We start from the raw sequence: 13,299 nt of genomic DNA on the forward strand, positions 1-13,299 counted from the left end.
TAAGGAGCATGATGGCGCAGGTCAAGGTGTGCACGCAATCTGCCCCCGCAGAGAGAAAAGGCCGTTGGAACCGGGACTCCTGCATTGCCTCTGCCCACCCTGGGTGGGGGGACCTCCCCAATGCTTCTGGGCCCCCATGAGTACACTCCCACCAGTCACCACCCAGTAAACCGGCCCCTCCCTACCTACTGAGGAGAAAAGCCCGGGGTTGCAGTGATGGAAGCGCTTGGAGAACTGGTAGAGGATCCGCTCTCGTTCCTGGGTCTCCCCACTGAGCACCAGGGCCTGGAGGAAGCCCCTGGAAGGAGGGCCCGAGTCCAGGCAGAGCCCGGCAGCCTGAGCTCGGGGCCAGCCAGAATCCAGCCTCTGCTGGTGGTGCTTCCCCCACCTCCCCGCCACGTGGGCCATCCCTCCTTCCCAGAGAAGGCCCCCAGGTGTTACCGGAGTGCACGGTCCAGGCTCTGGCCTCCGAACTGGAAGAAGGACAGGTACGCCTCAGCCACGGCCCTGCTAAAGTCATTGCTGCAGAAGGAAAGTGGGGATGAAGCCTGGGTGGGGACTGGCGGGCCTCCTGGGGCCTGACAGGGGCTGGGGGTGCGATCAAAGGAAAGGCACAGCCAGGGTGGACCCTGGGGCCCGAGAGGGCACTGGCAGCCCCTGGGACCCCATCGGCGCTGAGTGGGAGGGACATGGGGTTGGGGTAGGGGAGGCAGGTGGCCAGGTCTGGCGGCTCTAGGCAGGGACTGAGGGTGGTCCAATGTGACTAAGAGAAAGAGACAGGCACAGCAAGGGGCTGGGGGTGAAGGGGAGAGGGTGCGGCGGACAGGGCAGGAGTGAAGGCATGAGAGGTCAGCGGTGGGGGGACACGGGCAGCAAGGATGGCCCATCAGTGGTCCTTCCCATCCTGACCAGACATCCAGCCTTGCTTGAGTTCAAAACCCCTTACTTCTTCCTCAGGTAGGCAGCCACTTCAGACTTCCGGAAGCCCTCCAGGTGATAGAGGCGAGAGGCCAAGTTCCAGGCCACCTTGTCAGTCCTGACGCCATTCGCCAGCTTGTCTCCAGCCGGGAGCCTCTGGCCTTCCTCTGGGGGTTGCACTTGGGGCATAGGGCTCCCAGGAAGCCTGTGAAAGTCCATCAGTGTCCTCAGGCTCCCATTTGGGATGGAGACAAAGGGCTTCTGGGTCAGGTGTCCTTGAGGTCATTTGGGGCGGTAGGGGGCAGTAGTGCTCAGAGTCCATGCCCAGAGCTCAGGGCGGGAGCTGGGGCTACCTTCTACCCCCAGGGAAGAGTCTGGGTCACAGCCCGCCTGACCTGACCTGGGCACCAGGAGGGCAGTATCCACACCAAGCCAGCAGGGGCTGGAGCTGAGCTTGGTGCCAGCACGTTCTCAGGTAAACCGCAGGGATGCACTGAGCCTAATTCCCCTTGGTGGCAGGTGCAGCCCTCTGAAGACCCTGGTGGCACTGAATCCATCCCAAGGAGGGGTAGGATTACCTCCCCAAACCCCAGCAGCCATCTGTGTCCCTCACCTCTCCTGCCCTCCCCATCATGCCTCCTTGCCCTCCTTCCCTACCCCCAGCTCCAGCCTCCACTCCTAGATCTGCAGCCAAGGATGGTGTAAGGATGAGGCGAGAACCAGAAGCTAGACTGGCTTTAGGGATGGTGATAGCTGGGGTTGCCATAGACGTGGTTTCCAACCCTTGTCCTCCTATACCAGCTTCCCTGTCATATAGAAGGGTCTCACTGCAGGGGCTTGGATGGGGACCTACAAAGGTGAACAGGCCCAGGAGACCCCCGGGCAGACTTAGGGAACACTCAGAACCTCAGAAGTCACCAAGACCAATCTCCATCTGACTCCTGCCCTGTCCCCGCAACACTGCAACCAAGTACTGGGGTATCCTTGTTATCATCATCCAGGTTGCTTCCCAGGTGGCTCAGTGGTGAAAAGTCTGCCTGCCAACGCAGGAGACACAGGCTTGATCCCTGGGGCAGGACGATCCCCTGGAGGAGGAAATGGCAACCCACTCCAGTATTCTCGCCTGGAAAATCCCATGGACAAGGGGAACCTGGGCGGGCTGCAGTCTATGGGGTCACAAAGATTCAGACACGACTAAGCGACTGAGCACATGCGAGCACGCGTCATCCAGGTTACCATAGTTAGGGAGTTGTACAGAGAAGGAAAACTTTTCACAACACGAAAGTGTTCACCAATGGACTATCCACTTATAAAATTCGGCTGGGCTTAGTAGTCCTCTCCATGTGACACAAATGTATGTCTCTGCCCCCATCTGGGTCAGTGACTTTGCTGGTAATTTCTCCCTACTTCCTGAGGCTCATCTGCATCCAACAAGGTAAACATAATGGAAATCAACTGAAAAGTGACATTACAAATGTTGACGAAAAAACATAGGATGTTATGAAGTCCACGAAAGTAATACTGGAAGATTCCAGGGGTCACTTGGGACGCTAGAGACAAGTACAGGAACAGGAAGGGTTATTCCAATGAACAACTGAGGAGGAGGAAGTAAAAATAATGATATGCTTGTCACATGTAAAGGGAACTACTTGGGGGACTTCCTGAGAGGTCCATCGGTTAAGACTTCACACTTGCAATGCAAAGGGCACAGGTTCAATCCCTGCTCAGGGAACTAGATCACACACGCCTTATGGTACAGCCAAAAAAATGTAAAGAGAACTACTTGGATAATCAACTGATGAAGCCCTCAAATACTTTTACCAACATGACCAAGTCAATTAGTGTTGTTACTAAAATAACATCTAGATAGGGAGGCACTTTGAGGGGAAAAAACCCCACAAAGCAAATATAATCTGTTATGGAACTGTATACTTTAAATGGATGGATTGTATGATACGTGAATTATATCTCAATAAAGCTGTTATTAATCTTCCCGACCCAGGGATTGAACCTGGGTCTCCTGCACTGCAGGCAGATTCTTGACCATCTGAGCCACCAGGGAAGCCCAAAATAAAGTAATAAATAGACCTTTATTACCTCACTATGAAAGTTAAAGATGAATGAATGACATCTCACTGAGCCAGCAAATTAGGCTAGGAAAATTAACTTCCTATATTGTATTAAATATAAGATTAAATAAATTTATTTCTGTAATATTTAGTGTGGTTTACCAAGAAAAGCATCAGTTAAACCTTTTTCATTATCTACTATGAAAGTATGGCTTGCATTTTAGGTAGATTTACTTTTATTTGGGGTTGAATCAAGGTTAATTTCTGGCACAATGAGCGCTCTCTTTTCAGATACTGAGAGACTCTTCTGATTACTCTGAACATCTCCAGAGACCACGTATATTTCCAGCAGTGGAAGAAAGATGCTTCTTTGGTTTCTGATACTGCCTGAGGTTCACCATCACTCAATGACATTAAGATCGGAGTGGAGTTAACCTTCCAGTTAGTGTAACACTTAAACCATCACTGGTGTTCCCTGATCTCTTTCACCTGACCTCAATTTGGCCAACAAAATCCCTTTTCCATGGAGAGATCCTAGAGGCTGACAGGCTTCACGCAGTATCCTTGGGGCAGGAGGACATTTAGGTGGATTTCCAGGTGGCCTATTCCTACCTCGGCTCACAGTTCTGGGGTCGTTCAATCCTGCTATGGACCCCAAGATCCACCATTCCTTTGGTACCAATCAAACCTTCCCCTGCTACTCTGTGAGGGAGAGAGATCTAAGTCAGCACTCTGAGCCTCCCAGTCACATCTTCAAATTCATAGTAGCATGTAATCCCCATACCACTAGCTCTGACCTTCTCTCTTCCCAGACCTGCCTCGCATGACCCCCATTTTTCGCACACATGGTCCTGGCCAGGTTCACTGCACAAGCCCCTGGTCGTCTCCTGTTGTCTGGTCGTGGACATGTCTCCCTGGCTGTCCCTTGGCACATGCGAGTCCTGCCCTATGTGTATGACCGCCCGCTCTTTGGTTTCTTGCGCTTCCAAACCCTCCAGTGTATAATCCCAGCTTACATATGTTCTATGCTAGGTCCCAGTGTGCGTTTCTCATGTCACCTCACACAAGTCAGAATGGCTATCATCAAAAAGTCTACAAACAATACATGCTGGAGAGAACATGGAGAGAAAGGAACCCTCCAACACTGTTGGTGGGAGTGTAAATTGGCGCAGCCACTATGGAGAACAGTACGGAGTTTTCTTAAAAACCTAAATATAGAGTTACCATATGATCCATTAATCCCAGTCCTAGGCATACATTTAGAGAAAGCCATAATTCGAAAAGATATATGCACCCCAATGTTCACTGCAGCACTATGCACAATAGCCAAGACATGGAAGCAACTTAAATGTCCACTGATGAACGGATAAAAAGATGTGGTATACACATATATACACCTACACACAATGGAATATTACTCAGCCATACAAAAGAATAAAATAAGCCATTTGCAGCAACATGGATGGACCTAGAGATTATCATACTAAGTGAAGTCAGACAACTACTGTATGCTACGACTTCTATATGAAGTCTAAAAAAAAAAAGATACCAATGAATTTACTCATAAAACAGAAATGGAAAAAAACTTATGGTTACCAAATGGGAAAGAGGGGTAAGAATAAATGAGGAGTTTGGAATTAACATATACACACTATTATATATAAAACAGATAACCAGTAAGGACCTACTGCAATAGCACAGGGAACTATTCTTAATATTTTGCAATAACCTATAAGGGAAAAGAATCAGAGTGGGTATTCTTAAATGCCTACATAATTAGGAAGCAGAGGGCGGTTAGAATGACACTTACGTTTTTGCAGAAGTCAGGCAAGCGTCAGGCTGGCTGGCTCCGGCCTCCGCAGTCCTGGCGGGGCTTAACTTTACTTCCTTCCCTTGGGTTGGGGCCTCTCCTGCCTCCTCTTTTTCCAGGGAACCTGGCTCTGCCCCATCTGTCTCCAGGAATGAAGGGCTTGGGGCATCTAGTGTCCACTCGGGAAGAACACTGCCTGGGGGGTGGCCCTGCAGCCGCAGGCTGCCTTCCCGGGAGGAGACGGGGCTGGGCAGGGAGTTGGGGCCTCTGACCCCAGACTCAGGGCTGCTGGGCTCCGGCGAAGAGGCTGGGCTCCCCCAGGGGTGGCCAGGGGTCACGGTGCAGGGAGCAGACTCCTGGACACACTCTGTATCCTTGTCACCTGAGAAAGAGCATGGAATGAAGCTGGCATGGGGTGAGGGGCAGGCTGCGGGCCAAGGGGCCTGGCAGAGCCAGGGAACAGCCTGGGCTGTCATCACTAGCAGGTCCCCCCTCCCCTACCCCCCCAGGCTCCTCCCTGAAACTGCACATTCTGTCCCTGGTCATGGGGCAGTGACCTCCCACACATGGGGCAGCAGGCAGAAAACTCCAGCCCCAAGGCAACCAGGGGTTCAAGGTTGCGAAACCATGAAGATCCAGGAATCCAAAAGGCTGGGTCTTTTGTCGTTGTTGTTCAGTCGCTAAGTCATGTCTGACTCTCTGCGTCCCCATGGACTGCAGCACACCAGGCTTCCCTGTCCTTCACCATCTCCCGGAGCTTGCTCAGACTCATGTCCATTGAGTTGGTGATGCTATTCAACCATCTCATCCTCTGTCATCCCCTTCTCCTCCTACCTTCAATCTTTCCCAGCTTCAGGATCTTTTGCACATTTCATCATTTACTCTATGAGATGGTATTTTACTTAATTTATTAAAAAAAATTTATTCTTCATTTACTCTATGAGCATTTTATTTTTTTTAAATTTTAGTCTTCATTTACTCCAAGAGATGGGTATTTCATTATTTATTTTTTCTAATTTACTTTTAATTGGAATATATGGGGGTGGCAGGGGATGAGATGGTTAGATAAGCATCACCGACTCAGTGGACATAAATGTGAGCAAACCCCAGGAGACAGTGAAGGACAGGGAAGCCTGGCGTGCTGCAGTTCATGGGATCACAAAGAGTCGGACACAACTTAGCGACTGAACAATTGCTTTACAATGTTGTGTTGGTTTCTGCCGTACAACAACATGAATCAGCTGTAGGTATACATATGTCCCCTCCCTCTTGAAACTCCCTCCCATTCCCCACCCCATCCTGTCCCTCTAGTTGTCACAGAGCACTGGGTTGAGCTCCCTGTGTTATACAGCAACTTCCCATTAGCAGAGATGGGTATTTTAAAACCCATTGTATTGACGAGGTTACAGAGGCAGATACAGGGTTTAACCCCAAGTCTGTCTGGTTCTAATACAATACAAGGGGACCCCTTAATGACACCCCTGGGATCCAAGAATGATCTTTGTCCCCACTCCCGATCAAGACCCCAACCACTTGATTTCCCAGACCCCACACTGGATCTCACCTCTGTCCTGGGAGCTAAGAGGCCCTGTGGGCCAGGAAGGAATGACCTTGGTTGGCCAGCCCTGGGTGCTGGGCCCAACCTGTTGAGAAAGATAGAGGTACATCCATGAGGCCTGGAGACACTGAGAGGTGTAGGGGGCAGTGCAGGAAGGGGAAGATGGGGAGGGAAGCAGGACTATAAGTTTACAGGGCCCTCCCTTCCAGCTGTCCTCCCCTATCCCAGACCACACTCCCCGATCTGGGTCTCAGATCAGTTATGGGCACCCTGGATGGGACCCACATCCTAGGCGGGCTGGTGCTGGGCCCCGGAAATCACGGGGCTCACGTTCCCTCTTTACAGATGGAAAAGGTGAGGCCCAGAGAGGGGAAGTGACTTGCCCAAGGTTGCACTGGATGTGTGGCGGGGCTGCCGTTATATTCCACATGTTCTGTCTCCCAGCTCAGTGTTTTGTCCACACAGGATGCTTCGGGCAAGGCAGGGTCAAGGCTGTCTCTCAGAGAACTCTTAGGGAAGAAAAGGAGGAGAGATTTGCCCCAGGGAAACTGCTTCCAGGGCCTTTCCCACATCCCTCTGGCCTCAGGGCCTCATCCATGCTCACTGATTTCTAGTCATCTCTGCTCTGTCTGCTCAGAATGGGCCCTGCTTCCCATGGTCCTGCTCAAGAAGAGGCTGTGTTGGAGGGAAGGTCAACAGCCCCCAGACACTGGGCTGGGCTCTGTCATCCCAGATAAGAGCAAACTGCCAGCCCCCAGGACAGAGCTCCCAGGCTTCCCTCTGAGGACCTCAGGGGCCCTGGAGCAACTAGGTCCTAGAACACATGTCTCAAAACAGCCACAACTGCCCCCTACTCCACCCCAGCCTGTGGGTGGAGGGGCCTTGCCAGTGTTCACAGTTCCTCAGATCTTGGGGTCAGAGCTCTTCCCCATTGTTCTCTGGGATCACAGAGATTAGAATGTTACAGCCTGGCTCTGCCATCTTGAGTCTCCTTATCTCTTAAGCAGAGGCCTCCCTGGGGAAAAAAAAGTGCTCACATAATTTGTCCCCATAACTTGTGCTAGTTGATATCAAGGACCTCTGCCATTGTCCTGGGGGCCTGAGCTGGTGAAACTGAATTCGATGAAAGATGCTAAAAGTAACAAAATGCTGCAATCTCTCCCAAACAGAGAGGACTCTTAAAGGAGACATCTCCCCACCGGGAGAAGAGGTCACCCCTGCAGGTTGACCCCTGCTCTGTTACAGTTGGGACCTTCTTCGAGGTGGGAGGCCAGAGTCTAAAGACTGGCCTGGAACATGCTGCAACGGGAGGAGCTATTTGTTCTCTAAATGTGTCCAGACGCAGCGCCTTAGATCTGGTGAGATGGAGACATTTGTGCCTTAACAAATGTCATCTGCTTAACAACTGAGCGTTGCCGTCGTGCTCAGCTGACATCACGGCTCCTGTAAAATTCCCTCTACTTCTGAAGGCCACCCTGGGCCTGCCTTTCTGCTCTGTTGCTCACCAAAAGGAAGAGAGTTCTGGGCCCAGTGATGGCAGAGGAAGGTCCTTCCTTCTGTCCATGTCCCCAAGCACAGCCCAAGGGTGGGTTCTCAGGGCTCAGTTTACCTCGGTCTCCTCCTGGCTGGAAGGTGCTGCGGGAGCCCCCTCGGGGGTGTCCACCATGACCCAGGAGAAAGAGTGTGGCCTGTAGGTGGGCACAGGGAATGGAGGGGTGGTGTGCCCACTGGACTCTGCTGTGCTCTCCCCCAAATCCAGCTCACCGCCCAGCTCCCAGGGCACTCTGCCTTCTGAGGGTGGAGGCTCCAGGGTCTGTGGGCTCTGGGACCCAGTCCTCACATCTACATAGGAGTCCGAGAAGCCCCAGGAAAAGTGCGTTTCAGATGCACTAGTGTCCGAGCAAGGGCTCTCCAGGAAAAGCGGGTTGTCAAAGAAGATGCTTTCCTCCTCGGCACTCCACTCAGGAGACAAGTCCAGCGTGCCCTCCCTCGGCCATGCTGGCTTCTGGGGCTCCCCTTCTGGCCCACTGCTATCGTCCTCCGAGGCCTCATTTGCATCCGGGGGTGGGCTGGGGAGGAGGCCCGAGTTCCGGGGGCCAACTGGGCTGGAGGGAAAAGTGGGGAGGTCGGCAGGGGCCGTGGGAATGCAGCATCTCAACTCAGCTCTGAGCCCTTCTGTCTTCTCCAGCTCCTCCTCCAGGTCTAGCACGCACATCTGGGCCTGCAGGATCCCTGCCCAGAACACCACCTGCGTGGACGTGCTCTGGCTCTGCCCTGGGCTCCCCAGAGGCTGGTTGTCCCTGGGAGCCCCGGGGGGGGTGGTTTTCTGTCCTGCCCGTTCCTGGGAAGAGCCGCTCCCCAGGTGCATGGGCTCTGGGCTGGAGCCCTGGGGACAAACATCAGGCCTCACAGCATCAGGAGGGTCAGAGGCCCACGTCTGCTCCCCGTGAGGTTCGAGAGGCTCAGGGTGGCCACAGGTCTCCCCTAGGTGGGTTTCCAAGTGGGGTTGCAGGTTGTCTCCCAAACAGATGTCGAGGGTTTCCACGGGTCTGGGGTGGCCACAGAGTCCGTCGTCGCCCATTATCCAATGAGCGTAAGCTGCGTTAGAGCCTTCAGGAACATCCGCCTTCACAAGCCCATTGTGTGGATTAGAGAGAGCGCTGGCCAGAGGGGCGACCAGGACCCCACATGTACCCTGGAAGTACCCAAAGCAAACTCAGATTAGCACTGGGCTGTCAGCCCCTGGAAGCACACAAGTGGCAAGTTACATATGGTTTTGAGTGCCTGCCACATCTACAGCCCAGGCCAAGGGCCACTGCCCTCAACACGGAGGCAGGGGTGAGGAGTGTACCATACATGCTGTCTGACCCATGATCTCAACTGCCTGTACCCATGGGGGCACCTGCCCCAAAGACACTCAGCTGTTGGCTGAAGGTGGCTCCCATGGCTGAGCTGAAAAAGGTGAACCGAGCACAGCAGAATCTTCTTTGGGGTACATGGATTGGAGAATGTTGAGGCTGACAATGTTGGTAGCAAGAACAAAAGTCATAAATGTCTCAAATTAGCAGGAAAGCAGAGGCAAACCAAAAAAAAAAAAAGACACGGAAACCAATGTATGTGGGAACCAAACAGTCAAGGACTAGAGGTGAAAGGAATGAAACAGACAAGAGAGAAGCAGGCAGCCAGGGAAGAAAGGCCATGGCCAGTCTTGTTTCCACTTCCCGAGGCTCCAGCCTTCGGGGCCTGCATCCTTGCAACAATGAACCAGCCAATTCTCAGTTACAGCCATGCAGTCTGGCCTAGGTGGAACCAGGAAGAGGAGCACCAACTAAGCTCAGCCTGGGCTCCTGCAGGGAGGCGGGGTGGGCTTCAGCCCACAGGGAAGACCCAGGCCGCATGGGGAGGAGACCACTGCCTTCTTGGTGACTTGGGGGGGTGTGGGTGGAGAAAGCTGGGGATGTCCAGCCATGTTCCCCTGGGGCTCTACCACATCTGTTCAGAGCTGCTCAGTGCATCAGCTACACTGGCACTCTGGGTGGGGCCTAATGGGATGCAGCCCAGGATTTTCACAGGGAATTTTCTAGAAGACATATCTCCATCCCCTGCATGTGGACTCCAGGTACACAGCTTTTGGGAGTGGCTCTACTGCTTCAGCGGAGAAGGCGATGGCAGCCCACTCCAGTACTGCCTGCAGTTCAGGAGACCCTGGTGGGCTGCAGTCCATGGGGTCTCGAAGAGTCGGACACGACTGAGCGACTTCACTTTCACTTTTCACTTTCGTGCATTGGAGAAGGAAATGGCAACCCACTCCAGTGTTCTTGCCTGGAGAATCCCAGGGATGGGGGAGCCTGGTGGGCTGCCATCTATGGGGTTGCACAGAGTTGGACACAACTGAAGCGACTTAGCAGCAGCTACTGCTTCAGAACAACTGTCCTGTTCTGAACCTGTGGACACTGTGAAACTCGTAACTGGACCCGTTTCCCTCCCAGTACTGGCCCTCAGGAAGTATAGGTTAAATCTGCAGGCCCTATGCATCCATTTCCAGGATTAAATGCACCCCAGGGGACTTTCCTGGTGGTCCAGTGGCTAAGACTCCGTGCTCCCAATGCAGGGGGCCTGGGTTCAATGCCTGGTCAGGGAACCATATCCCACTTGCTGCACCTAAGAGTTCACAAGCTGCAACTAAAGTTCCCACTTCCTGCAACTATTTCTTGGTGCAGTCAAATAAATAAAAATAGAACAATAAATGCAGCCCAGACCACACCACATCTTTCATTTTCCCTTTGCCTTACTTTCCTCACTAATATATGTCTACTTGGAGGACTGTGTATACATTAAGCTGGTTTTTGATTTCCCAGTACCCACTGTCCACCTACTTCACTGTCCACCAGAAGACACTCAAGAAGACACTCAATAAGGGGGAAGTTTCAGAGACAGGGAACCAAGGCTGGGTGGGGTCCTATTGTTTAAGGTCACCAAGACAGCACAACTGGGTACTGTTCCTTCTTTCAGGAGGTGCCAGAGAAAAATGAGACAGGACCAGCGTGAATTTCAGTTTCTTATTCCCCTTGACAGCATCCTCCAAAAAGTCTCTCAAAACCAGAATCCTTTTCTGGGTTTTTACTTTTCCCTCTGTCCCAACCCTCACATCCCTCACTGTGAGCACAGCAAGAATCTGTAATTGCCGATCTGTGGCCTCGGGACTCTGAAGCTTTAGGCCCAAGGGAGGGCCGATTTACCACTGAGTTCTCAGCTGGCCTCCCCAGTAGACTGGAACTTCCCAAGAGCTGAGGCCACTTCTTACTTTCAGTCTTGTATTTGATGCTCTGAATCCAATCAATTTGAAATCTGCTCTTCCTATGGGTCTCCAACTCTTTTAGCTCAGCCTCAGTCATCATCTGGGACTTTCCTGGTGGTTCAGATGATAAAGAATCTGCCTGCAGTTCAGGAGACCCAGGTTTGATTCCTGGGTAGGGAAGATCCCCTGGAGAAGGGAATGGCAACCCACTCCAGTATTCTTCCCTGGAGAATCTTATGGACAGAAGAGCCTGGAGGGCTACAGCTCATAGGGTCACAAAGAGTCAGACATGACTGAGCGATTAACATTTTCACTTTCAGTCATCATTTGAGCATCTTCCTCTCCACCCCGTACCTTCCCCAGGTTAAAGGCTGAGGACTCATACGGTTCACTCTTAAGTCCTCGGCTGGCCTCAGGGGCAATCCCTGGCTCCCCACAAGCAGCTGTCCATTTTCAACTCTTCCCCTCTCTGGGTGAGACCCCTGCTATGATCCTATCTCCAAGGGGGAGAGAACAAGTGAGGTCAGGACCCACCATCTATATTTGGGTAACCCCTCTGGAGCCAAACCCCCCTCCCCAGGCCTTCCTGGAGAATGACCAAGTATAAATAAAGAGGTCAGACACCGCCCCCCTGCAATGCACACACACACACTCGGCAGGCTTCTCAAGGAAACAGCCCTTGAGACTGTTAGTTGCTCAGTCATGTCTGACTCTCTGCAACCCCATGGCTCCATGGACTGTAGCCCACTAGGCCCTTCTATCCATGGAATTCTCCAGGCAAGAATATTGGAGTGGATAGCCATTCCCTTCTCCAGGGGATCTTCCTGACCCAGGGATCGAACCTGGGTCTCCTGCATTGCAGGGAAATTCTTTACTGTCTGAGCCACCAGGGAAACAACTCCTACGGTATGGGAAACTCGGGAAATAGCTCCATTTATGAGACAGAGAGCAGAGGTGCAGGGAAGCACCTCCATCACAGACACCTGAACTCGGGGCACCCCTAGCTCCCTTCCCACACCCCTTGACCATCCCTCCCTGCCAAGACCTGGTCTGTTTGTGTCCAGCAGGCTCCCCTCCTGAGATGCCCCCTCTCCAGTCCTCACTCCTCCACACATTTTATCTGACGTGTTTGTCTTCCTTAGGAGCGCATCCCTGTGGGTACCACAGCATTCTGCCTAAATGACTTCAACTCCTCTCCTCTTGTTAGTGAATTGCTTGACAGCCAAGTTCAAATGACAATAATGGGAATGGGAAATTATGGGCAGGGGGTCGGAGGAAAGTGTGCCCTGCAATTTTTAATAAGACAGGGGTTCCACACGTCCCTCTTTGCCAAAGTGCTCACTCAGTTGTATCCTACTCTTTGCAAGCCTGTGGACTGTAACCCACCAGGCTCCTCTGTCCATGGCATTTCCCAGGCAAGAATACTGGAATGTGTTGCCATTTCCTACTCCAGGAGATCTTCCTGACCCAAGGATCGAACTTGCATCTTGGTGTCTCTTGCATTTGCAGGTGGATTCTTTACCACTGAGCCACCAGGGAAGCCCTTATAAATAAACTTGTATATGAAGCAAAGAAGACATACAGGTAAATGTTAATGACCATGCTAGACATAAATGAGGATTGGCTTGGCCTTCCCAGAAGAAATGGGGTCTTCCTCCATGGATTCAAAGGGAAAGAAAAATCAGAGAAGTTGTAGCAGCTTTCCAGAGACCAAAGGGAACAGATAGCTGGGGCCTGAGGGGACGGAAGGGCCTGAAGGAGGTGGGGTGGGGTGTGGGGGCAGACAGACAGATCCAGCACATGGTGGGGAAAGAGGTATGCCTGCACACCACCCCCTTCTCTCTCGTATTTCACAGCATTTACTCCATTGTGTAATTTCTAGCGTGTCAACCCACCTGGTTCTCACTTGCCTCCCCTCCCCAGAAGGAGGTACTTTGTGTTTTTTGCTATCACTATCTCCTACGGAAATGCTACCCCTAATCACTTTAGTGACAAACTGTGTGAGCCTCTTGATGAAAGTGAAAGAGGAGAGGGAAAAGTTGGCTTAAAACTCAACATTCAGAAAACTAAGATCGTGGCATCTGGTCCCATCACTTCATGGCAAATAGATGGGGAAACAGTGGAAAAAGTGACAGACTTTATTTTT

The 13,299-nt window shown here is 52.1% G+C and overlaps 1 protein-coding gene across 3 annotated transcripts in view; it reads right to left on the reverse strand.

Moving 5' to 3' along the window:
• PSD4 (pleckstrin and Sec7 domain containing 4) overlaps positions 1-13,299 on the reverse strand; it is a 28,251-nt gene that overhangs the window by 8,910 nt on the left and 6,042 nt on the right. For all 3 annotated transcript variants that reach the window (XM_010834097.1, XM_010834099.1, XM_010834098.1), the window contains exons 2-9: positions 7,965-9,050; positions 6,739-6,864; positions 6,362-6,440; positions 4,798-5,179; positions 947-1,123; positions 442-522; positions 186-298; positions 13-39 (exon numbers count right to left, since the gene is read on the reverse strand). In XM_010834097.1, the coding sequence (XP_010832399.1) occupies positions 13-39; positions 186-298; positions 442-522; positions 947-1,123; positions 4,798-5,179; positions 6,362-6,440; positions 6,739-6,864; positions 7,965-9,050 (2,071 nt within the window). The remainder of the gene's footprint in view (positions 1-12; positions 40-185; positions 299-441; positions 523-946; positions 1,124-4,797; positions 5,180-6,361; positions 6,441-6,738; positions 6,865-7,964; positions 9,051-13,299) is intronic.

This window comes from Bison bison, unplaced genomic scaffold (assembly GCF_000754665.1).
Source record: "Bison bison bison isolate TAMUID 2011002044 unplaced genomic scaffold, Bison_UMD1.0 scf7180017864020, whole genome shotgun sequence".
Classification (NCBI taxonomy): Eukaryota; Metazoa; Chordata; class Mammalia; order Artiodactyla; family Bovidae; genus Bison; species Bison bison.